Raw genomic sequence first — 26,309 nt, 5'->3', positions numbered from 1 at the left:
ATGTGTTTTACATTACTTACAAAACAGGGTATTGGTAAATTAAGGAGGATGTAATTCATTTACCAAAATAATGACTTTAGTCATACAATAGCTGATGTGATTATATTTTTTATTGGCATAAAAAACACATAAGATACTTAAATAAAATTTTGAAAAATCCAAAAAAACCCTTAAAACACACACCTAAGATTTACTGTTTTAGCCATTTTTAAGTCACGGTGCACTAGTGTTACGTATGTTCACGTTGTTGTGCGAGAGACAGATCTCTAGAACGTTTTCATCTTGCAAAACTGAACCTCTGTCCCCACTGAACAACTCGCCTTTCTGCCTCCCCCCGGCCCCCGGCAACCACCATTCTCTTTTCTCTCAGTAAGAGTTTAACTACTTTAGATACTTCATGTAAGTGGAATGATGTGGTGTTAGTCTTTTTGTGACTGACGTACTTCACCTAGAGTAATGCCTTCAAGGTTCATGTGTGTTGTAGCATGCGACAGGTTTTCCTTCTTTTTCTAAGGCTAATATTCCATTCTGTGTATATGCCACATTTTCTTTATCCATCTGTCCATCAACGGGTATTGAAGTTGCTTCTACCTCTTGGCTATTGTGAATAATGCTACCGTGAACATGGATATGCAAACATCTCTTTGATAGTATGTTTTCAGTTCTTTTGGATATATATTTGTAAGTGGGACTTTTGGGTCACATGGTAGTTCTATTTTTTTTTAAATTTATTTATTTTAAAAAATATTTATTTATTTGGCTGCACTGTGTCTTCGTTGTGGCATGAAGGATATTTAGTTGTGGCATGCGGGATCTAGTTCCCTGACAAGGGATCGAACCCGGCCCCCCTGCATTTGGAACATGGAGTTTTAACCACCCGATCACCAGGGAAGCGCCTTCTATTTTTATTTTATTTAAAAAATTTTATTGGCGTAGAGTTGATTTACAATGTTGTATTAGTTTCAGGTGTACAGCTAAGTGATTCAGTTATACATAAAGATATATTCATTCCTTTTCAGATTCTTTTCCCATATAGGTTATTACAGAATATTGAGTAGAGTTCCCTGTGCTGTACAGTAGGTCCTTGTTGGTGATCTATTTTCTGTATAGTAGCGTGTCTGTGTTAATCCCAAGCTCCTGACTTATCCTCCCCACCAACCTTTCCCCTTTGGTAACCATAAGGTTGTTTTTGAAATCTGTGAGTCTGTTTATGTTTTGTAAATAAGTTCATTTATATCATTAAAAAAAATTAGATTCCACATATGAGTGATATATGGTGTGTCTTTCTCTGACTTACTTCACTGAGTATGATAATCTCTGGGTCCATCCATGTTGCTGCAAATGACATTATTTCATTTTTATGGCCAAGTAACATTCCATTGTATATATGTACCTCATTATCTTTATCCATTCCTCTGTCGATGGACATTTAGGTTGCTTCCATGTCTTGGCTATTGTAAATAGTGCTGCAGTGAACATTGGGGTTGTATGTATCTTTTCAAATTACGGTTTTCGGGACTTCCCTGGTGGTGCAGCAGTTAAGAATCCATCTGCCAATGCAGGGGATACAGGTTCGAGCCCTGGTCCGGGAAGATCCCACATGCTGTAGAGCAACTAAGCCCGTGCGCCACAACTACTGAGCCTGCACTCTAGAGCCCACAAGCCACAACTACTGAGCTCGCATGCAACAACTACTGAAGCCCGCAAGCCTAGAGCCCGTGCTCCGCAACAAGAGAAGCCACTGCAACGAGAAGCCGGCGCACCACGATGAAGAGTAGCCCCCGCTCGCTGCAACTAGAGAAAGCCCGTGCACAACAACAAAGACCCAACGCAGCCAAAAATAAATAAATAAATAAATAATTTTTTTTAAAAAAGTAAAACAACAAATTATGGTTTTCTCTGGATATATGCCCAGGAGTGGGATTGCTGTATCATATGGTAGTTCTATTTTTAGTTTTTTTAGGTAACCTCCATACTGTTTTCCATAGTGGCTATACCACTTTACATTCTCACCAACAGTGTAGGAGGGTTCCCTTTTCTCTACACCCTCTTCCAGTATTTATTGTTTGTGGACTTTTTGATGATGGCCACTCTGACTGGTGTGAGGTGATACCTCATTGTAGTTTTGATTCTGGCTCTAGGCATGGAGCATTGGAAGCCAAGCCTTTTAATGAACACGAGTCAATAAAAATGTCCTGGTTGCTGGAGCAATTAGATGACTTGAAAGGGCTAAAAAGAATAGCTAAAGAAGCAGGTAATGAGAGATACGTGAATCCGTGAGGCTATGACGGAGGATAGAGGTCATCTGCCTACCGGAGGGAACCTGAATATGGTAGTTCTATTCTTAATTTTTTGAGGCACCTCTATACTGTTTTCCATCGCAGCTGCATCATTTTACAATTCCACCTGCAATTTCTTTACATCCTCGCCAATGTTTGTTATTTTTTAAAATAGTATATGAGGTTTTGATTTGCATTTTCCTGATGATTAGTGATGTTCAGTGTCTTCTTCATACACTTTCTGGCCATGTGCATATCTTCTTCTCTGGAGAAGTGCCTATTCAAGTCCTTTGCCCATTTTTTAATTGGGTTAATTTTTGTTGTTGCTGAGTAGTTGTAGGAGTCCTTTATATAGTCTAGATATTAACTCCTTATCAGATATGGTATGTAAATATTTTCTTCATTTTTATAGGTTGCCTTCTCAGTTTGTTGACTGTTTTCTTTGCTGTATAGAAGTTTTGAAATCTGATGTAGTCACATTTATCTATTTTTGCTTTTGTTGCCTGTGCTTTTGGTGTCATATCCAAGAAATAATTGCCAAATCCAGTGTCAGGAAGCTTTTACCTTATGTTTTCTTCTGGGAGTTTTATAGTTTCTGGTATTAAAATTAGGTCTTTAGTCCATTGAGAGTTAATTTTTATATATAGTATGAAGGGTTCAACATCATTCTTTTGCATGTGAATATCCAGATTTCCTAACATCATTTGTTGAAGAGACTGTCCTCTTTCCCCATTGTGTGGCTTTGAATCTCTTGTCAAAAAGATCCAGAGTTATGAGAGTTTAATTCTGAGCTCTCCATTCCGTTTCTTTGGTCTATATGTCTGTCTTTATGCTAGTACACACTGTTTTAATACTGTAGTTTTGTAATATCTTTTGATATAGAAACTGTGAGGCTTCCAGTTTTGTTTTTCATTGATTGTTTGGACTTTCTGATTCTGTATGAATTTTAGGATTTTTTTTTCTATTTCTGCAGTAAATGCCATTGAGATTTTGAGTAGGGATTACATCGGATCTGTAGGTGGCTTTGGCTGGTATGGACATTTTAACAGGATTAAAGATAGGATTATATCTTAAAAATTGTATGGAAGAGCTGGTTATCTATGAAGGCTATTTTTATAGCAACAAAATTATGCCATTGTCTTATTGACGAATACTTATTTTACCCTCTCTCTAAGAGGAGTGGGGAGAGGAAGGAGGAGGAGAGAGGGTTGCATAGCTCCAGCCCAAGCGAAAGGTTTCAACTTATTAATATACAAGCTAAAAGTAAGGGCCAAGGTACTTAGTATCTCTCTGATTTATACCTTCTTGGAAATTATCTCGGGCATCAAAGGACGCTCCTACCAATCTGAACTTTTGTGGTTGCACTGAAATTCAAAATAAGTAATAATAGTGAGCATTTTATACTGAGCTCTGTCAGTTTAGCCTATGATTAATTTTTTTTTTTTAGCCTATGATTAATTCTTGTTCATGGATTTTAAAATGTAGAACAGGCCAATAAAAATTGCCTGTTTTGACAGTAAAGCTAGTTCCTTCTGTCATCGTTTTTAATTTGAGTTATTTTTCTGTTGGTTGTTTGTTTTAAAGCAAGCAGTATCTTGTTTCATGGATATAATTTCTTCTTTGTAAGGATATTAATTATAGTCTTTTGACCTTTTCTTCTGTTCATTGTCTCTAGTCCTTCAAGCTGTGTTCTTCTGCTTGTTTGGTCTAGTTTTTTCACATTAGAGGCTGGTGATCTTGGGGTGTCCATTCATATTTAAGGGTGAAGCATGTAATTCTGTGTCACTGTGGGTAGGCCTTTTCTGTTGGACTTCACTGTGGGATGATGTTGTAGAAGGTTCTTTGAAATGTTAGTATCCATAGGTCTTTTCTCTAGGGCTATTTAGTTTTTTTCCAAAAATAACCCACAGTCTGCTGCTTGGAGTGTCGTATGTCTTCCTGCTTTCTGTTTAATCACTGTCTTTTCATGCAATAGCGCTGCTCTCCACTGTGCTTGATGCCTAGTTTGGAGTCTCTTGTTTAATTTTGGTATTGAAACGCCACGTGTAGGGAGAACCATCAGGGGAGAAATCTTGGCTGCTGGCCTCATTTGGACTTTCATCCATCCCCCTAGGCTTTATCCCTACCTTCCTGGTACCTGATACCTGCAGTTGTGGAACTTTTGGTTTTCTCCTAGTTGGTCCCTTTTCTGGAGGCATCTGCTCCTCTGGCTTCTGATCACTGCTGAGTCCTCCCATCTGCTTTCCGTGTCTCACAAATTTACTGGTATCTCTCATCTGCTTTTATGTCTCTCCAATTTCCTTTAGTCTGTGGGTTTTACTATTTTTTTGGTGGGGGGGGGTTTTACTATTTTAAAAATATTTTTGTTCACATTGTAGTGTTTTTCTAGAGGGAGCAGAAATAAACATTTATGTTTATTCTGCCGTATTTAATCTAGATGTCTTCCTTTAATACACCAGAACTTCAAGACGCACCTCAAGTAGCACGCTTTTCGTGAAAACTTCTCCGTGTAACTCTGGACGCCGTTGATGTTTCCTGGTCCTTACCGCAAAACAAACAAAACAGTTGTTTTCAGTTCTTTGCCATATATTTGTTTCTGTGGCCATGCAACTAAATTAATACTTTTTCTGTTACTTTATTTTGTTTTTAAAAGTGTAAAGCACTTAAAGCTTTAAAAAGAACTGATCTGCATTCCCATTTGGTTCAGCTTGCTTGTTTTATCTATTAAATACCTGTTGTGTACAAAGCCTTAGATTGGTTGTAACAGGAATATCTAAAGATCTGCCTCTCAGAGGCACTGGTCTTGTGGGAGTAGCAAGAGAAACTCACCCGCCCACGAGCCATGACAGTGGAGAATGGTGTGTGGTGGGAAGAGGGGGTGGGGAGGCCTCCTGTGTGTCGTCATGGGGAGCAAAGGATGAACGCTCTGTAGGTGGGAAAGCTCCGAGCTCTGTTCAGGCAACAGTGAGTTTTGTTGTTGCTGTTGTTTTATTGGAGTATAATTGCTTTACAACGGTGTGTCAGTTTCTGCTGTACAGTGAAGTGAATCAGCTCTGTGTATACATACATCCCCTCCCTCTTGGACCTCCCTCCCACCCCCCACCCACCCATCTAGGTCATCACAGAGCAGGTTCCCACCAGTTATCTGTTTTACACATGGTTTTATTTCATGAAATTTGGAGTTTCTGTAAAGGAACAATAAACCCACCTGGTAAACAATTTTATTTTATTTTTGGCAGAGCTGGGCAGGTCTGTCTTGATAGAGAAGAGTGCCTGGCGTATAATATACACTTAATAAGTGTTTGTTGATGTAATGGATGGAAAAGCACTTTGGGAACACATGCTTGAAATATTCTGCTTTAAAAAAAAAAAAAAACATGCGGATTTTTGTTTGTTTTGTTTGTTTTTTCCAAATTTAGATTTTCCTTGCTCCTGCTTACCTTGGAGGAGCACTACTTCGAACAGCACACAGCTAATCACCTGCAGCACCACGGCGGTCGGAGTGAAAGGTAAGGAGGGTTTTCGGATCTCTGAAAAGGCCTAGTCAGAACTCAGCGGCAGTGAGCTACTCTGAATGCTACTCTCCACTAAAAGGAACGAGGGCTCTTTGGAGAAGTGCCTGAGTCTAAGTCAGGGGAGGAAATGTGGGAGGTGAGCCTGGACCATCTTGTCAGGCTGGCAAGTAAGGAAGGTATCAAAATGAATTAAAAGGGCACAAGGCCACCCTGAAGAGCTGGGCAAAAAATGGGACAGATTGAACACCAAAAAAGAATAACGAGGGCACTGGATTGAAATGTATCAGAAGGGCTCAAATCCATGAGTTCATAATGACATATATGTAATATAAATATATTATTTCATGTGTGTGTGTATATATATCAGTTACCTTTGAAGGATACTAGGACACCAACTCATTTTTCTAAAATTTGATAAAGAATCAAGCATTTTTCCTGCTTTCCTTGCACAAATTGTACTTTAGGGTAACCAAATCACAGATAATTAAAGCTGCTCTTTGTTGATGAATTCTAGATAATAAACACAGGGAATGTTAAAAATTTCAGCCCCTAGTGAATAATGGATCTATATCAGGGGGTCGACAGACTATGGTCAGTTCTGGCCTGCTGCTTGTTTTTGTAAATAAAGTTTTATTGGAACACCCACTTGTTTACATATTGTGTGTGGTTGCTTTCCTGCAACACGGAAGTGGAACTGAATAGTGACAGAGACCAAATGGCCTGCCAAGTCGAAAATATTTACTATCTGGCTCTTTATAGAAGAAGTTTGCCAACCTCTGATGTAGACAGAATCCTCGATGGCTGCTAAACTGGCAGATGAAAAGCTGCTGAGAAATTTTTTAATGCACGTATCAAGATAGGCATTACCTGAACCCACTGCGGCCTCCTGATATGAGGGAAGTACACGTGCACTGCCTCTGACGAACCCTTACCAGAAAATCAAACCCCAGCTCGTCAAGTCTTTTAATCTTACCAGTTATGTAAAGGAAATGGGATAGAGGAAAACCGCAGAGATGTGTTTAGCGAAGTTTGCAATGCGGGAAAATGAAAGTTGCCTTAGATTAAGAGATACAGAGAGACATGTCAACTAAATGTAATATGGACTTTGTGTTCCAATTTGAACAAACCAACTATAAGAACACACTTATGAAATAGAAAAATTTGAATCCTGGCTGTATCCTTGATGACATTAAGGAATTATTAATTTTTTTAGGTGCGACAGTGATAGGTCATTTATTGAAAGAGTTTATCTTCAGAGATTTATGTTAAAGTACATATAAATGAAGTATAGGATGTCTGGGAATTTATCTAAAATCCACCAAGGTTCTGAGGTGTTGTACACAAAACAAGAATGACTGCCTGTTCACAACTGCAGGAACTAGGTGATTGATACTTGGGAATTTTCTATTCTATTTGTATTTGTTTAGCAATTGCCATAAAAGTACTTAAGTTATTATTAGGTAATTTAGGGTGTTAGGAAAGGTAAATGCAGATAACAGCTTGGAAAGAAATGATATAAAATCAAACCTTAAGAGCTTTTGAGGAAGAAGAATCGCAGGCTAAATCATGGCCTTCAGCATGACAAGCCTTCTTGTCTCCTGGGTACATATTATCCACGTACACAGAGGGAGGCCTTTCTCAGATTGTGAGGGGACTTCATCCTGAGGTTTAGAATGCCATTAGCATATTTGTAAGCCAGGAAGGATGTGAGATTTCTTTGATAGAAGAATTGACTCGGCCGGTGGGGGGAGCTGTCTACAGAAGCAGGAAGAGCAGGTTGGTGTTTCTAGACTATAAGTAAAATAACTGCTTCAGTTAAGAGACCCTGGAATGGCCAGAGTAAGAAGCGTTCACTAGGACACTGAGGAATGACTGGAGAAAAAGTCCAGATGTCATACAAGTGATTTTAAAAAAACATAAGATCCTTAGAGCTTCATTTGTAGAGAAAATGTACTCTTGGAAACAAATCTTAAGGTGATTTTTTTATAAGATGATGTTCCAGCATTTCTTAACCTGTGTTTTGATTACATAAGTTATTGCCTTGGTTTGATCAATTGACAGAAGTCATCTAGTCAATAGAAGACAGTCAAGTGTGTAGATTTTTATTGGCTTCAGGCAGTTGAGGCACATTGGACTCTAACATGCTCAGGCAGGCTTTTCCCCAAAGCTCATTGGAGTCTTATAAATGTCCCAGGAAAGGAGGAAAATGGTGACGCCCATAACGGATTTACTTGATTTTATAGTAGTAGGCAGATAGTCTTTAAAATTGCTTATTATCATAGAACCAGTTTTTCCTGGAATTCCTGTGTACCCCAGAATCACCGGTAAAAGCGTTTTGTGTTCTAAATTCAAACTCGTGTTATTCTTGCATGATTATAAATAAGAAAACAAAAAATCCCCTACCTAATCAACGTTAGATACTTAGTATTGCTTTCTGTATAGTTCTTTAAGATATAGGAAGTTAAAAGTCAAAATAGGGCTTCCCTGGTGGCGCAGTGGTTGAGAGTCCGCCTGCCGATGCGGGGGACGCGGGTTCGTGCCCCGGTCCGGGAAGATCCCACGTGCCGCGGAGCGGCTGGGCCCGTGAGCCGTGGCCGCTGCGCCTGCGCGTCCGGAGCCTGTGCCCCGCAACGGGAGAGGCCGCAACAGTGAGAGGCCCGTGTACCGCAAAAAAAAAAAAAAAAAAAAAAAAATTTAAAAAAGTCAAAAGAATTTACCACAGACAGGATGGAATCAGCGTTTCTTAAGGATCGGAAAACTGTTTCCCTTTCACAGTAGTTGTGAGAACCAGATGAAGTAATGCGAATAAAATACATGCGACAGCGCTCAGCCAGCGAGACCGTATTACAACACATGCAGATTCTTTAACCTCTAGGGAGGGGGAGATGAGGAAAATATTTCTGCTATATTTTCCAACCTTCCATACCCTTCTCTTTGTTGATCTTTTATTAGTTGATACTTTAGTCATCTACGTTCTAGTTAAAATGTATTATTCTTTTGTGACTTTTGTTACATCCATTAATAATAACCTTTTGTACTTTCATCTCTAGGAAAATCAGAGGCTCCTTAAAAATATGTTCAAAATCAGTTATTTTTGAACCGGATGCAATATCCCAGCCTATCATTAAGGTAAAAGCATTTTAAATGTGAACAGAAACGGTCCTGTTTTTTGTATATATTTTACCTTGGCTTATTTTTATAGTATTTCTCAATTTTATCCAGATTCCTTTGAGAGATTGTATAAAAATAGGAAAACATGGAGAAAATGGAGCCAATAGACACTTCACAAAGTACGTCATTGTCACAACTGTGTAATTTTACTTCTCCCCAAAAATTACATATATTTAATAACTTTTATCTGCATTTTAGGGCGGTATCCGGGGGGATCTCACTCATTTTCAGTCAGGTAAGAAGCACCTAGTAAACATTTTTTTCTAACCTGAATGAACATTTAAGTGAATAAATACATACGTGTGTGTGTGTGTGTATATACATTTTTTTAAGCACAATGAAATTATTTGTAGAAATCTCAAATGAAGACCGCGAGGCGTGATGTTTAAACTCTTTTACATTTAGTCATTGAGAACTAGATGTTTTCAAAGGTGTGATCGGCCGAGCACTCCGTAATGTTCATTAAGCGTGCGGAGCCTGCAGGCTGTGGGTCCGCCCTGAGGAGGCTTGAGATAAAGAACTGCAGCTGGAAGGTGGGAGGACAGCTCCCCCGCTTCAGCAGCTCAGATGGACTCCTGGTGACAAGCAAGGCCACGGCTCAGGATGGGCGGCCTTTTGTCTAATTATAGCGTCATGCTTGGGGTCATGACCTTTTCTCCATTTCACATGGACTCAGTATAGATTTGTGCATCCAGTACTGTGTGAACACTGGCAACACGGAGATGAATTACACGTGTTTTCTCCTGTCGTACACAACCGACCCTTGAACAAAGTGGGAGTTTGGGGCACTGACCCCCGCGCCCACACACACAAACAGGCGGACACATTTAGTTTAACCTTACGGAAATACGTCATGATTTCTGGCTGACTTTTCTGCTTTTTTGTTTCTCTCAAAATGTTGCTCTACGGTACCAACCCTTCTTCCGCTGTTTGCTTTAGTTTCTGTGCCTGAGTCCTAGAAGGGTCCATGTCATAGAAGAAGGCCAAAAGCAGTGTGAAAAATCCGAGCCTCCTGCTAGGTGATCTCATGTCGGTTTGTTTCCTGGCACTGCTCCTTCTACATCTTCTTCCTCCTCATCTGGCGCTGGTTTGGAAGCTCTCATCTCCATCTGCTTATCTCCCGTTAATTCCCCGGGCGTGGTGTCCATTGGTTCTTGAATTTCTCCAAGATCCATACCCTGAAACGTTTCAACCCCCTACCTTTTTTTTTTGCCGTATCCATGATCTGTCTCGTGATTTCCTTGATAGGCTCTGTTGTAAATCCTGTAAAGTCACGCACAGCGTCTGGACACAGTTTTCTCCGGCAGGGATGTACTGTTTTTGGCTTGATGGCTTTCATGGCTTTTTCTGTAACAACCGTGGCATCTTCAATGGTGTAACCCTTCCAGGCTCTCATGGTGTTCTCGTCCACAGCGTTGACAGTCCTTTGCCCGGAGCACCATATGTAATAAGCCTTAAAGGTTCTTATGACCCCTGACCTAGAGGCTGAGTTAGAGATGCTGGGTTTGGGGGCAAGTGGACCACTTTGACACCTTTGGCGTTGAACTCATGGGGTTCTCGGTGGCCAGGGGTATTGTCCGGTTAACAGCACATTGAAGGGCAGCCCCGTACTGGCAGGATGCTTGCTGACCGCAGGGACAAAGCATCGATGGGACCAATCCAGACACAGGGCTCTTGTCCAACCCAAAGGCTGGCGGCTGGGGGTCAGCAGCTTTATAGACCAGGGCAGTCCTGGTCATCGACCCCATTGCGTTTGCACAAAACAACAGAATTCGCCTATCCCTCCCTGCCTTAAATCCTGGTCCTCGTGTCTCTTCCTTATTAATGAACGTCCTTTGTGGGTGGTTGTTTTTTTTCCTCAGAAGAGGGCACTTCCACCTGCATTCAAACCTGATCAGGCAGATATCCTTTCTCCTCAGTGATTTTCTTTTCTTTTCTTTCTTTCTTTTTTGTGCCGTGCGCGGGCCTCTCACCGCTGTGGCCTCTCCCGTTGCGGAGCGCAGGCTCCGGACGCGCAGGCGCAGCGGCCACGGCTCACGGGCCCAGCCGCTCCGCGGCACGTGGGATCCTCCCGGACCGGGGCACGAACCCGCGTCCCCCGCATCCGCAGGCGGCCTCTCAACCGTGCGCCACCAGGGAAGCCCAGGAGGTGGTTTTCTTAATGGTGTCTGGGAGTTCGTCTGCTGCCTCCTGGTTGGCAGAAGCTGCTTCTCCTGTTATCTTGACATTTTCAAAGCAAAATCTCTTTCCAAAATTATCAAACCATCCTTTGCTGACATTAAATTTTCCAGCTTGGGATCCTTCACCTTCCTTTTGCTTTAAGTTGTCATATGCTGACTTCATATTAGTCATACGTGGCAACCCTGCACCCACATAAAAGCTGCATGTTCAATACCTGATAAAAAGGTAGTTCACAGAAAGTGCCAGGTTCTCCCGCCTGCTGGGTAGCTGCCTGATGGCTTCATGAATTTCCTTTTCCTTTTTACAATGGTGTTTACACTGGATTCATTTATCTTGAAATGGTGGCAACCGCAGCTGCTCACCTCACCTCAGTCAATGGTACACATATCGAGTAATTCAACTTTTTCTCATAACGTCACGACTTTGCTTCTCGGGGGCACTGCCAGCGTCACTGGTGGCACTTCGTGTGGGTCCCGTGGTGTTATTCCCGGTTTACCATCTACTCTAAACACGGAGAAAGATGCACAAGAACCAGGAGGGATCACTTTTTACTGCGATGCCCGATTCACCGCTGCTTACGCGGAGATGACAGCGTCCCGCGGCCTCCTGAGGTTACTCTCAACACTCGACCTCCGCGCAGTATCACAGGAGGCGGCTGTGAAGTTATGACCGTGGTACAGTGTGAACTACGGTGAACGCGTGCAGCTGTGATTTCATACTGCGTCTTTACAGTTATTTACATTTCTCTCGGCTAAGATCGGTGCCATCCACGTACAGTCTGTTAGCGTGTGCATGAGTTTTGATAAGTTTTAACTTTTTATAATTGATTTTTGTATGTTTTATGGTTGTAAATGATATGATAGACTAGTATCTACATATATTTTATGCACTCGTGACATAATTTCTTAATTTTTCTGATATTTCTAGGCTACACAGTTCATCTTTCAGATTGTCCCAAATCTCCACATACTTTTCCAATATATTTACTGAAAACAGTCCACACGTGAGTGGACCCATGCAGTTCAAACCCATGTTGTTCAAGGGTTAGCTGTACTTCATTCATCTGTAGATTTTTTAAAAATTATAGATGAGAGAGGAGCAGAGCTCATTACCACTGCCTTTTTGCTGTGAATCTCACCTTCTTCACCTTGAAAATGAGAGGGTAGAGGAGGTCAGCGTCAGCTCCACTCTCTGCGGATCCAAAGAAAAGTATCATTCTGTGATCGAGCAAGCATGGGAAAAGCTGTGGGAAACAAAGATGCAGAGGTTTCTTGACGCTAGGACTGGATGCGAAGTGTTGAGATTCTCAAGGGCCAGCCTCCGGTGGTTTTTGGATCACTTAGCCCTCTTGTTCATGGCTCTTTTAATGCTTATTGAAAATTATTTTATGAAGCCCGGGAGATATCAGATTAGGTGATTTTCTAAGTCTGCCTTCCATGATTCTAATAATTTTAGGGAAGAAAACATTTCAGAGGCTATCTTTGACTTCATGTTGTTTGGACTGGCCGATATGAAAGCAGTTATGGCCATCTGTTTGGGGGAAGGAGCACCACTATTGATGATTCTGGTCCACACCTGTATTCTCATTATTTCTAGATATCATTCTACACTGTCGCTTTATTCTGGAAAGTCCATATCTTGAAAGGAGTAGGTACTTCTTCAGTTGAAAGTATGGTTTCCATTATAAAAATATACATTTTAGTATAATTTTAATAACCTTAGGAATAAAGCCCCCAAATCCTTCCACCTCCTTTCAATAGTTTGTATAAGAGGTCTTGTATCAAATAAACTCAAAATCAGCTTTACATCAAGGTGTGACTAGATATAAGCTACTCTTTCAAGTATTAAGCTTCCTGGGTTAAGCACACAACCAAATAAACACAACTTTTGTGTTTTCTGATTACTGACCAGGTCACAGTGTTTCAGAAATATGTTATGGTTCTTTTAGGCTTTTAGATTTTTGCTTCCAAATATTCTTTTGCTGATAGAATAAAGAGGAGTGAGTGTGTGTGTGTCTGTCTGTCTGTGTCTGTCTAGAGAAGAGAGTTTTCTTTATGTTGATGAATGGATTTCATACCACAGTGACTTTGTTTTACTCATTTCTTAGAAAATCAGCCTTAGACTAGCTTCTGTCACTTGTCTGGTTACTGGTACAAGTGATGACATTCATAAGACATCTTAGACATTGTATTTATCCAGCAGTGGTTGCTACCTTGTTGCCTTGATGAATCTTTTTAATTTAATGTTTGTTATTTTAACTTCAGAACTTTAAAGCCATACTAATATTAATGCAAGTGCTTTTGGAAACAGATTATGCAACAGTGATTTAAATTTGATTCATAACATCCTAATTAACAGTAACTCATTACCATGATGATGTTTAATTATTTTACGAGTGTTGATTTGTCTTTCTCAGGTGTATTTCATTAAAGAACACAGCGTTGTGGCACCGTATAGAATAGAAAGGGTAAGTAAAGCTCTTCCTTTATCCAGAGCAATTTACGTAGTGATTTTGAGCAGTAAGATTCTGTGTCTCTGTTAACTTCTTTAATGCAATGTAATGGGTATTTAAAAGCTTGTTACCTAGCAGTTACAACAAAATTACCCAAGGGAATGACAGACTTCGGTCCAAGAGATCTCAATTAACTTTTTAACTTCAAAGTAGGTGTGTCTATTAGGGGGAAAAAAAGCTTAAATTATTAGGTTAAGAGTTGAAATCAGAATATGCATCATTTAAAAGATTATTTACTGTATATCACTGAGAACTTCTTTTAAATGTTTGAGGAATACTTATAGGCTATACAATACCCTTATTTAAGAGCTCAGTCATAATTTATAAGTGCTGCTGATGGGGTAGAAGCTCTGAGGGGCTGTGAACACAAGACTTGTAACTAGACATTACATCCCACCATCCTTTGCTTTAATTAATGCTTTATGCTGCAGCTTAGTATGCAGTAAAGGGATGACTTCTAGGAGAAGAGTTTTTATGAGACCTGGAGATGGGACTCGTGCTCCGATAAAGGACACCTCTGAATTAGGAAAAGCCACCCTCTCTGAGCAGACGTCTGACGCACTCGAGGGAGGGGACATAGTTATACGTGCAGCTGGTACCGTAGAAACTAACACAACGTTGCAAAGCAATGATACTCCAATGAAGAAATAAAAGAACAAAAACCAAGAAACCTCAAGATGATCAAAACGAGAACAGAACATACCAAAACTGAAAGGATGCAGCAAAAGCAGTCCTAAGAGGGAAGTGTAGTGTTAAACGCTTACCTCGAAGATCTCAAATTAAAGAAACTAACTATACACCTCAAGGAACCAGAAAAAGAAGAGCAGACTAAGCTCAAAATTAGCAGAAGGAAGGAAACCGTGAATATAGCATTAAATCCAACAGACTCTGCTTCCCGGGGGCCCTCATTCCACGTGTGCTGAGGGAGGACACGCCAGGCAGCTCAGCAGACGTCTTAAAGTGATGGGCCCTGACGTGTTCGGTCTCCCGCTTTTTTTAGGGCACAATGGAATATGTCTTCGAGTTGGATGTTTCGGGGAAGGTGGAAGATGTCGTGGAGACATTGCTTCAGGTAAAAGCCGGGGCTCTTCTCAGACCTTCACTGGCAAACTGAGGCATACACTTCTTTTAAAAGAATTTCATACTCACATGTCTTACCAGAACCAGAACCTTTTCTATAAATCTGAAACAGATTTACTTGAATATGTTGAACTTGAAAACTATACATTAGGAAGAAGCCATAGATATATCAGAGTCATTCTTCCTGTTACGAAGTAACAGAATGGTGGTTGTGTTTCATTGTTTCTAAGGAAATATCTTCAAAGCACCTGAGGGGAAAAAATAAATTCACGTATATTTATATAATCGTAGCTTCACAGAGCATCCTGTCTGGACAAACTTGGGGACCAAACTGCTATGGTAAGAGTTTCCAAAGATCTGTATCTTTATTGTGAATGAACGTGTATTGATGTGTCACTAATAAATCCTTATACCCTTACTTTTTAAATGATTCTGTTTTAAAGATAACAGCCATTTTGCAGTCCCGTTTGGCTAGGACGTCATTTGACAAAAACAGGTGAGTTTTCAATGATTTTGTTTCCTGATTACGAAAGCAGTGGCGTCGTCACCCGGTGCCTCACTCAGTGTGTCCGGAACCGATAGCGGCTGTTAACACCTGCCTCACCCCAAACCTGCTTGTTTGGGGGAACGGCCCTGGCGTGTCAGTGCCAGAGCAGAGTCCAGGGCCTCCTTACCACTGCTCCCAGCTGACGTCTGTCCATCAGGAAGGCCTGGTGCCAGGCGCGCTCCACCATCTTCCCAGTCCACGAGCTGCTGTCTGTTCGCATGTCAGTGCCTCCGTTCAGGCCACCGGCCCCTGCCACTAAGATCACAGTGACAGCGTTTAGCTTGTCCCCAGCTCCAGCCTTCTCTGCTCCGATCCCGTTTTCCTCACTGTGTCGAGTGTACTTTTAAAATACATTCTTCCTAAAGACCTTATTTCTTTATGTGACTTGTCTGGAACCCTTCCAGACTTCCATTGCCTTCAGGGTCAAGTCGTAACCTCACCTGCACACGGGGCGCTCCGGTTTAGCCTTTGCCACTGTTCCGGCCGCCGGTGGCTCCTGCATGCTCTGCTCCGGACCTTTGCGTTCTGTGCGGTTCCCGAGGTGCCTCATGGCCTCCTGCCTGAGCCTCTGCTCAGAATACTCGGCCTCCTGCCTCTTCCGCACCTGCCCAGCCCTTCCGTACTCTTCTCATTTCAGCTGAGCTGGCAGTTGTTCTGGAAAGTCTTTTCCATCCCATCAGGCTGTTAGGTACCTTCCTAAGGTGTTCTGCAGGGACCTAGAGGCCACATTCTTACTGATCTAACGGAGTTGTGTTTCGGTTTTTGGTTTTGGGGTGTGTTGGGTTTTTTGTTCGTTTTGGGGTTTTTTTGGCTTTTCTAAGTATCCAATATATTTTCTGCAAGTAAGTATACTTTTATATTAACCTGTTCTCTTATTTGTTTCTTATTTTAAGTAGATTTCCTTCTATTAAGTAGATTTGGGCTGTTTGTATCTCCATCTGCAGTATCACTGTATGAATTACTGTGGCTTTAGGACAACTCTTAATATCAGGCAGTGCAGGGTCCTGCACCATATCTCCCTTCTTAACTTATGTCTTCACTGTTCTTGGTCTTACGCACTTCTGTATAAATTTAGAATCAGCTTGTCAAGTTTCAAAACGGAAAAGCCTGCTCGGATCTTGACTGTGATTGCAGTGAATCTTTGCATGTATTTAAGTCTTCTTTATTATTTTTCTCTATAAAGTTCTTTCTTCTCTTAGGCTAGATTTATTCCAAGCACTTCATATTTTTGATGATGTTGTAAATGATATCCTAAAGTATTTCATTTTATTGTTGATACTTAGAATGTAGTAGATTTTTGTGTATTCGTTTTGTTTTCAGCAACCCTGCGAAACATTGTGATCCATTCCATTAACTTTATATATAGATTCTCTAATATGTACAAAATCTTATGTAGCGATTGGTTCAGTCTCTAGATATCATTTTTACTTTAGATATTTATTTTTAGATTTTTGTATTTGGAATCCTCAGGCCTAGGACAAAGTAGAAAGTATTGGTTGAATAGATTCATTTATGGATTATTATGTGCTAGGCTTTTGCTAGAAGTTTGTGTATAAATGAGATTCGTTTGTAATATTCTGTTTTATTGCTACCTTTGTGAGATTTGTGGCCCTTACACTACATTTTAAAATGTTAAAGAATTTGCCAGAAAAGCCATCTGGCCAATAACGTGTTTTCTGTGTTTGTTTGTTTACTTCTTTTTCTGTTTCACCTATATAGCATTAATTTTCTTTTCATTTTTGTATTTGTAGGATATATTTAAATGGATTGTTGGGAGGAAAGAATAGCTTCCATTTTAGGAAGGAAAAGGAGTAATAAGAATTAGTTTCTTTGACCTACTTAGAATGCGTCATTTTTCTAAGTAGCAATTTAGACTTTTATCCTGGGCTTCAGCATGACATTAATTTTAAAAATCGTTCACTATGAAACTTTTGATTGATCCAGTCTCCAAAGCGTTAGGCTGAAGAATTTGCAGAAGACTTTTTTGCGGCGTGAAGTGAGATATTTCAGGATTGTATACTTCCTCTAAAAGAAAGAAGGTAAATTTTTGCTGAGATAAATTTTCATCGTACTTCCAAGGAAATGCTTTTTTATTGAAATGATATTTATTTTCCCGTATTCATTCTGAAAAAGTTCAAGTCCTCACAAGTTGAAAGATAATATAGTGAACACAGATACCCTATGAGTCACCAAGTGTTAATTTGTCAACATTTTGCTGAATTTGCTTTGGTTCTTACATGCTCTTGCTTGTTCTCTGTGTGTGTGTGTGTGTGTGTGTGTGTGTACATGTGTAAATAATGCATATATGCCTGTATATATGTTGTATATATGTATATGTGTATAGCTGATGTGCATATGTATGTATGTGTGATACATATAAAATATATGCATACAACTTTTCCCTGAACCATTTGAAATGACACTGCAAGACTTCCTGACACTTCACCCATAACTACTTCAACATGTATCTCTCACAAGAAAGTTCTCTGACATTCCTCCGTACTGTTATAACACTCAAGTAGCAATATTCTGTATGCTGGGTAATTTATAGCTCCATATTCAGGTTTCCCCATGTGTACCCCAAAGTGTCCTCTTTAAAATACTTTGGACAAATTTTAGATTTAAAGAAAAGATGTAAAGACAGTTAGTGCAAAGAATTCTTTTCCCCTCATCCAGTTCCCCTGTTATTATATGTTTAGTGGGTGTGGATGCTGTAACCCTATATTTGTTGGCTGTAATCCTAGATTTTTTATTTTTTTGATGCTATTGAAATTTTATTTTCCAGTTATTTGTTAGTGGTATATAGAAGTCATTTTTGTTGTTGTTTGTTTTTGTTTTGTTTTTTAGAAACAATGACCTTGTGTCCTGTGACTTTTCCAAATTCAGAATTTACTCATTTACTCCTAGCAGGTTTTTTTGTAGATTCCATAGAGTTTTCTATATCCATAATTATTTAATCTGTGAATAATGACAGTTTCACAGAAATACTTGTGGCTTTTATTTCTACTTCTTGCCTCATTGCACGGTTTGATTAATAGACACAGTGGGAGCAGACATATTCTTGCCTTGTTCTTGATCTTTTACAGGAAGAGGGTTTAATGTTTCACCATTAAAGAATGATGCCAGGTTTCTCATAGATGCCCTTTATCAGAGTGAGGAAGTTTCTTTTTTTTTTTTTTTTTTTTTTGCGGTACGCGGGCCTCTCACTGTTGTGGCCTCTCCCATTGCGGAGCACAGGCTCCGGACGCGCAGGCGCAGCGGCCACGGCTCACGGCCCCAGCCGCTCCGCGGCATGTGGGATCTTCCCGGACCGGGGCACGAACCCGTGTCCCCTGCATCGGCAGGCGGATTCTCAACCACTGTGCCACCAGGGAAGCCCGGAAGTTTCTTTTTATTCCTAGTTTGCTGAGAGTATTTTCAAAAATAGGTTTAGAATTTTGTTAAGTACTTTTTGTGCATTTATTGAGATGATCTTTTTTCTTTAATTCTGTTAATATTGTGAATTATGTTGTTTTTCAGTGTTAAAACAACCTTGTATTCATGGGATAAATCCAACTTGCTTATGATATATTGTTCTTTTTACATAGTGCTGGATTTGCTTTGCGAGTATTTTGTAAAGGATTTTTGCATCTCTGTTTATGGATATTGCTCTGTAAATCTTAGTGTATTTGTGAGGTTTTGCCATCAGGGTTATGCTAGCCACATAACATGAGTTTAGAAATCTCCCTTTATCTTCTGTTTCCCAAAAGAGTTTGTGTAGGATTGTATTTCTTGCTTAAATTTTTAAACCACATTTACTGATGAAGCCATGTAGGCCTGAAGTGTTCTGTACCGCGGGCCCCTCACTGCTGCGGCCCCTCCCGTCGCGGAGCACAGGCTCCGGACGCGCAGGCGCAGCGGCCACGGCTCACGGGCCCAGCCGCTCCGCGGCACGTGGGATCTTCCCGGACCGGGGCACGAACCCGCGTCCCCTGCATCGGCAGGCGGACTCTCAACCACTGTGCCACCAGGGAAGCCCCGGCCTGAAGTGTTCTTACTTAGTCAATCTATTTGCTTGACACATAGGACTAGTTAGGTTGTCTGTTTCTTCTCGTGTCTGTTTTGTCAGAGCTGCGTTTTTCAAAACCTTTGTCCAGTTCATCCGAGTTGTCAGATGCTGGCATCACGTTGTTGATGTCCTCTGAACATCAGTGGGATCTGCAGTTATGGTCCCTCTTTCTTTCCTTACACTGATGCTTTATGTTTTTCCTTTATCAGTATTGCCAGAGGTTTGCCAATTTTATTAACCTTTTTAAAGATCCAACTTCTGACTTTCTTGATTTTTCTCTATTTTTATATAAACATCATTTTATATAAAATTGATTTCCAAGCTTATGATTTCCTTCCTTCAGCTTACTTTGGGTTTAACTTTGTTCTCTTCCCAGCTTCCTACAAAGTTTAGATCACTGATTTTAGACCTTCTTTTATAAGTAGGACTGAAACGTAAATTTACCTCTAAGTGCTGCTTAGCTGCATCCCTCAGATTTTGATATGTCTTTATTATCGTTCATATGAAATATTTCATAATTTCCTTTGTCATTTCTTCTTTGACCCATTGGGTTTTTTTCTTGGGGTTATTTAGAAGTATGTTGTTTATCTTCTCTGTATTTGGGGGTCTCGTTACTGTTGTATTGTTATTGATTTCTAATCTAATACTCTCTTGGTTCAGAGAGTATATGGTTCAGTCTTTTTTTAAAAAATAAATTTATTTTATTTATTTATTTTTGGCTGTGTTGGGTCTTTGTTGCTGCGCACGGGCTTTCTGTAGTTGCGGCGAGCGGCGGCTACTCTTCGTTGTGGCGCGTGGGCTACTCATTGTGGTGTCTTCTCTCGTTGCGGAACCTGGTCTCTAGGTGCATGGGCTTCAGTAGTTGCGGCACGTGGGCTCAGTAGTTGTGGCTCGCGGGCTCTAGAGTGCAGGCTCAGTAGTTGTGACGCACAGCCTACGTTGCTCCGCAGCATGTGGGATCTTCCCAGACCAGGGCTCGAACCGGTGTCCCCTGCATTGGCAGGCGGATTCTTAACTACTGCGCCACCAGGGAAGCCCAGCTTTTGTTCTACTACTTACAGAGGAGACAGTTTTTCTTTTTTTTTTTTTTTTTTTTTGACTGCGTTGGGTCTTCCTTGCTGCACGCAGGCTTTCTCTAGTTGCTGCAAGTGGGGGCTACTCTTCGTTGTGGTGCATGGGTTGTGGAGCACGAGCTCTAGGCACGTGGGCTTCAGTAGTTGCAGCACGTGGGCTTCAGTAGTTGCAGCACGTGGGCTTCAGTAGTTGCAGCACGTGGGCTTCAGTAGTTGTGGCGCTCGGGCTTAGTTGCTCCGCGGTATGTGGGATCTTCCTGGGCCAGGGATCAAACCTGTGTCCCCTGCATTGGCAGGCGGTTTCCCAACCACTGCGCCAACAGGGAAGTCCCAGAGGAGACTTATTTTTAGCTCAGTTACTTAATTAAGTAATTGCCTTAAACTCTTGATGATTTGGTTGTTTCCCTCCTATTTTTTTTTAAATTAGTAAAGCAGAACGAAAATAGACTTTTTGGATGAGTTAACATAATTTAGGAGGGAGTGGTGATCACCTTTGACTGGTTTTACTGCAGTAGATCCACAAAAAGACTATACATTGGAACTGACATGCAAGTAATTGTAATTATGTACTCAAAGCCTTATAGAATGTGGTGTGAACTAAGTGCTACCCATGCCAAAACAGTTTCTATGACAATAAAATAGGTTTTAATGACACAAAAATAGAAAATTATGTTAATGTAAGAATAATTGCAAGGCCGACTTATTTGGGGGAGGAGTGAAGAATACCATTTGGTTATTTGGTATTTTTTTACTTGTCTGTCTTCTCTTCTTTGATGCATAACCTCATCTGCTTTTAAAAAAATCAAGTATTCATTATACCATTGAAAAGAAAGTCAGTTTTATTTAGGCGACTGGTTTATATCACCAGTTTTCTTGCATCAAATGCAGTGTTTAGACCCCTGTTCTGCAGAGTCACTTTGTAGCTCCCTCAGATAAAGTTAAATCTAGAAAGTAGATCGATTTCTGACTTTTCTTGCTTTTGCTGGAAAAAACATATTCTCAGATTGCAAAGTGTTTCTGAAAAGCTGCACATGGAATGCAAAGCAGAAATGGTGACGCCTCTGGTGACGAATCCTGGCCATGTGTGTATCACTGACACCAACCTGTACTTCCAGCCTCTCAATGGGTACCCGGTGAGTAGTCTGAGGCCCGCGGAGGGCCCCTTTGAGTCTTCAAGCTCTTCCCTGTGAACTTGACAGAGTGTTCTCACATTTGGGGGAGGGTCAGAATTACCCACCCCACCCCTCCGTCCCCGTCCCCACCCAGCATCTGGTATTTAACAGGCTCCCCGTGTAATCCTGATGCACCCTCACCTGTGTTTGAGCTCTTCTGACTTACTTTCTGTTACTTTGGGGGAAAAGAAACCCTGCCCCTTCCGATTTTAGTAAAGGGTCATTAGAGGTTTATACCTTTCTACTCGGAAGCACTTCTCTAGGAGAGCGATGAAATACACTAAGGTTTAGAAGAGATGGATGTTTTCTGTGTATTTGCTTGTATGTACACCTAAGTTGTATTTCTCGTTTTCCCTTAATTACAAACCAAATCAGTAGATCTGCATCTGTCCAGAGGAGCAGTATTAAGTGGCCTCTCCAGCCAGTGCAGAGCTGCATGTGGCACTGCTGTCTCTGGGCAGCTGCAGTTCTGCTGCTGTGGTGCTGGAAGCATCTTCTCCTGCACGATGACTTTAGACTCAACGAGGCCAGGCAGTAAAGATGAATTCAGATTTCTGCGCTAAAACTTGTAAAGGTTGGCGGCTTTATCTAGATACGGACCCTTTTCAGAGTGGTTCATTGAAAGAACAGAAACACTAATATAATACTCTGCTAGTGCAGTTGGACCGTTTGGCAGGTAGCGTCAAGAACAGGAGTGTTTCCTGCCATGGAGGAAGTTCTCCAGGCTGGTCAGTCATTACATGTCATTGCAACGTGAACACTTTCGTCTAAGTGAAAGGTGATGCTATAACAGTTCTGTCCACCAGGTGGCAGGGCACAGTCGCCGGGCCCTCCAGTGGATACAGTACACGTTGCTGAGGGCATTCTTTGTGGTGTCATCAATTGGCTGGACCAACGCTGTTGCTGTGGCTTGGGTCAATACTTGAGCAACAATATCTGAGTATAAGCCACAGCTTCAGGGTCCCAGGTCTGGGCTGGGGGCCTTGGCCAGTCTCCAGGCAGCTTCCACGGCTACACGCCCTGTGTCTGCAGGCTCTCCCTCCCTCTTACTTGGGGGGAGGAGGGTGGACCTGTCGCCTTTTAGCCAGTTTCAGTACCTTTTACGACCTTGTTCCTCTCTCACCAGCATTTTAAGGCTCCAGAGAAGCGAGAAAATTTTCCTCCTTATAAAGTTTAGAGGCCCTGCTTTTATACTATAGCTGTTTATGAGCCTTATTACACTGTAGTTTAAGGAGCTAAAAGACAGGATTCTAAAAAAAAAAAAGCTGTATGTCAGTTCTGAGCAAACCGTAGGTCGATTAAAAATAGGAAGATTCCTGAGAGGAGGTCTGCACCAATCCTTTAATATTTCTTACCGCTCAGCAACCCTGCAGAAACCTGGAAGCTAGAAGCCTCCGTTATCATCCTGAGCGGTACCGGCGGGGCTGGGGGGTGGGGGTAGGGGACCCGGCCCACGGGCACAAAGCTAGTGAAAAGGGCACGCCGGCGTGTCAAGTGAGGCATGCCCTGTTCTCAGAGCTCACTTTCCAGGCGTTCAGGTGTGACCCGTCAGGAAGTTAAGGTGGGGCAGCTTCTCACGGTGTCAGAATCTTGACCTTTGAGATTGTCTTTCTACTTTTAAAGAAACCCATGGTCCAGATAACGCTCCGCGACGTCCGCCGCATTTACAAGAGGAGACACGGCCTCATGCCTCTGGTGAGTTCGAGGGGGGCATCTGTCTCATCTTCGGTCCGGCCCGTGGTTTACTGGCCTGCCCCCGCCTCGGCCTCGTCTGAAAGGCGCGGGTGTTTGCGTCGCGAGCAGAGAGCCCGGGAGGCCCGCCGCCCCTTCCTTTGGCTGCTGCGCTGCACGTGTGTCAAGGAGCGACTCTTTCTGGGGGGAGAGGGCTGTTGGGAGAAAGCCTTTGGCCCCGAGGGCAGGAGGGCTCCAGGGGCCTCGAGCTTCTCCCTGCCGAGCGCTCAGAGTCCCCCTGGCTGTGTGGGGACGATGGCCGCAGGACGGGTCCCGCGAACCTTGCTGTCACCCAGTTGCAGCAGCGAGGTCTCCGAGCCGACTTTGGACGCTGCGACAGCAGCCCTCCGTGGAACTGTAGTATCCTGGCGCTTGACGTGTATTAATTCAGCCTTCAGGCGTGGTGAGGGGGAGAGATGGATAAAATAACCATTTCAGTCACCCGGGCGGCCCTCCCCGCCATCCTCCCGAGTCAGCCCGTGTCCACACTTCCGTGAGCCTGACGCGCTTACCGTAGAACCCAGTCGCCACGGAACGTGCGGCTCCAAGGGATTTTAGCTTGACGTCGATATAAATCTATTTGTTCTCCTTCAGAGATTAACCAGGAAGTTGGTGGCATTACAAGAGCATTGTGGATATTTAAGCATCTCATTTTGGTGTTTTGTATTTATGAAATTTAACTGTTTTCCTGCCTATTTTACTTAAAAGGCGATTCTCCATTTCCAGGGCCAACAGAGGATTAGAGAAACAGATTCTATTAAAAATCCCCTCCTCCTTTGGGTTTAGAGATGCAGTCAGAAAAAGAAGAAATAGGCATTGACTATGTACCTCTGCCTACTGGGAAATTTATGTACAATATTCATTTATCAGCGCAATCCCTGTGAGGTAGATGATACCCTGTTTTACAAGGGAATTGAGACTCCAGGAGTTCACTCCCTCGGTCCCCTCGCCAGTAACGCTGGAAGCCTGTCTCTGAACCTAGGACAGCGCTGCGCTTCCGTCCTTTCTCTGTCTATTCCCGTCCCGTCTTGGCTTCACCCTCACAGCATTCACGCAGCTCAAAGTTTTCTTAAAATAATTGCATCCTACTAATTAAATGAGTTATTCAATTATCAGTTTAAGTTGACCTAATTATGACGTAATTTGTCAAAGAAAGCTGAACCTTTGTCTTTGAAGAAGGTAGGTGAAGACATGGGTCTCAGCCAATTTTGAATTTCAACATAATAAACTCACAAATGCTGCCATCAGTAAAGGTCCTCAAGGTCAAAAGGGATTTTGTAAAGTTTAGCTGAGACACGTGTCTTGTCCTTATAAATAAAATTTATTGCTGGGGAATATGCATATAAGACCTACAGATAAAATAACGCAAGTGTTTAGTTGAAAGGCTTTTGTACTTGCGTCACTCACATTGAGATGCCGTTTGTTTTATTCCTCTCTTTCTGGATTTGTAGGGCTTGGAAGTGTTCTGCACAGAAGATGATCTGTGTTCTGACATCTACCTGAAGTTCTATGAACGTCAAGACCGAGATGACCTCTATTTTTACATTGCTACGTATCTAGGTTCGGGGCTCACTCTTCATTGTATCTGTTCACGTGGAGGTATAGCTCAACTCCCGAGTAACTGGGATGGGGAAGTAAGAGGAGAACAACGCTGTATCTAGAATCACCTCTGCAGTTCTACGTATTTCTTCTCATCAGTAACTATAGTTAAAAGAATGGCATATTGAAAATTAAGGGACATATAAATGAAATTTGGTAATAGTTCACTCCAATCCTGTGTTTTAAAAACTTTCTGGGCTTCCCTGGTGGCGCAGTGGTTGAGAGTCCGCCTGCCGATGCGGGGGACGCGGGTTCGTGCCCCGGTCCGGGAAGATCCCACGTGCCGCGGAGCAGCTGGGCCCGTGAGCCATGGCCGCTGAGCCTGCGCGTCCGGAGCCTGTGCTCTGCAACAGGAGAGGCCACGACAGTGAGAGGCTCGCGTACCGCAAAAAAAAAAAACTTTCGATAAATATATTTAAATGGTTTTTTTGTATCTTAACAACCCCCAAGTTGAATGGATTATATGAGAATCCACCTAATTATTTTTATGTCCAGTCCTGTCTTATGTTAGTTTATGAAACCCAGGACTCAGTTTCTTCATGTGAGACGGTGAGCTACCCAGTCATGTGTCTGTGATCATTCATTGTGGTCTTAATCACAAAGCTGGAAAACGGTGCAAAAGGAACACATGAACCTTCTATGCTCAGTATGGTACCGTGGGACTCAGTTTGCTTATAACTAATATTTCCTCAGTCTTCCATGGGAAATGAGAATTTTTCCACTTTTATCAGAACACCTGTATTTTTCTTTTCAAGCATAAACATATTAAGTTGTATGGGTGAATTAAATTATTCTTGTTTTCAGAATTGCCAGATGACTAGAACGGAATGATTTTTAAAAATAAATGTTGGGATTTTATTAATACCATCTTAGTTTGCTGTTCCCGTGTGCGGTGAAATCATTTATGAGATGTGTAGTGAGTTACTCCCTTAGAAGTTTTCTCTCAAGGAAGAATAGTTTATTTTCAATAAAGAACATACTTTACAGTAGGTTTAGAGTTCATGTTTTTTTTCTTCTCACACTAAGCTGTTCAGTTTAACTTAATGCTTAAGTATAACTTTGGTATAAGTTTACTGTTATCTCCTGCCTCCTGATTTAATTTTTTTCATTTAATTTTTCTAACTATAACAAGATTACGACAAAAAACTCTACTTTCATGGTGAGTCCTAAAATCTCAAGTCAAAAAACTTGCCATGGCCTAAAAGGTCTGCTTCTGTGAAGCGTCTGTTGTCTCTGAGTTTATTCCCAAGATTGTTCAGACTTTCTCTGAGATGTTCTGAGAGTGGAAAATCAGAGGATAAGTGTTTGGAGTTTTTAAGCCCTTTCCTGGTAGCTGATTAGAGAAGAAACTTGGCAAAGTATATGAGAATAAATATTGAATCAGCAAATGAGTTGGATAAG

At 41.7% G+C, this 26,309-nt stretch overlaps 1 protein-coding gene across 2 annotated transcripts in view; it reads left to right on the top strand.

Annotated features, from left to right (window-relative positions):
• Positions 1-26,309, top strand: part of NSMAF (neutral sphingomyelinase activation associated factor) — a 58,142-nt gene that overhangs the window by 12,385 nt on the left and 19,448 nt on the right. For both annotated transcript variants that reach the window (XM_059043649.2, XM_067017117.1), the window contains exons 2-12: positions 5,699-5,788; positions 8,845-8,923; positions 9,017-9,084; positions 9,164-9,200; positions 13,563-13,613; positions 14,659-14,730; positions 15,030-15,077; positions 15,182-15,234; positions 21,410-21,539; positions 23,202-23,273; positions 24,761-24,869. In XM_059043649.2, the coding sequence (XP_058899632.1) occupies positions 5,699-5,788; positions 8,845-8,923; positions 9,017-9,084; positions 9,164-9,200; positions 13,563-13,613; positions 14,659-14,730; positions 15,030-15,077; positions 15,182-15,234; positions 21,410-21,539; positions 23,202-23,273; positions 24,761-24,869 (809 nt within the window). The remainder of the gene's footprint in view (positions 1-5,698; positions 5,789-8,844; positions 8,924-9,016; positions 9,085-9,163; positions 9,201-13,562; positions 13,614-14,658; positions 14,731-15,029; positions 15,078-15,181; positions 15,235-21,409; positions 21,540-23,201; positions 23,274-24,760; positions 24,870-26,309) is intronic.

Source organism: Kogia breviceps, chromosome 17 (assembly GCF_026419965.1).
Source record: "Kogia breviceps isolate mKogBre1 chromosome 17, mKogBre1 haplotype 1, whole genome shotgun sequence".
Taxonomy (NCBI): Eukaryota; Metazoa; Chordata; class Mammalia; order Artiodactyla; family Physeteridae; genus Kogia; species Kogia breviceps.
Note: the sequence above shows the minus strand (reverse complement) of the source record. Positions and strands in the feature narration are given on the sequence as shown.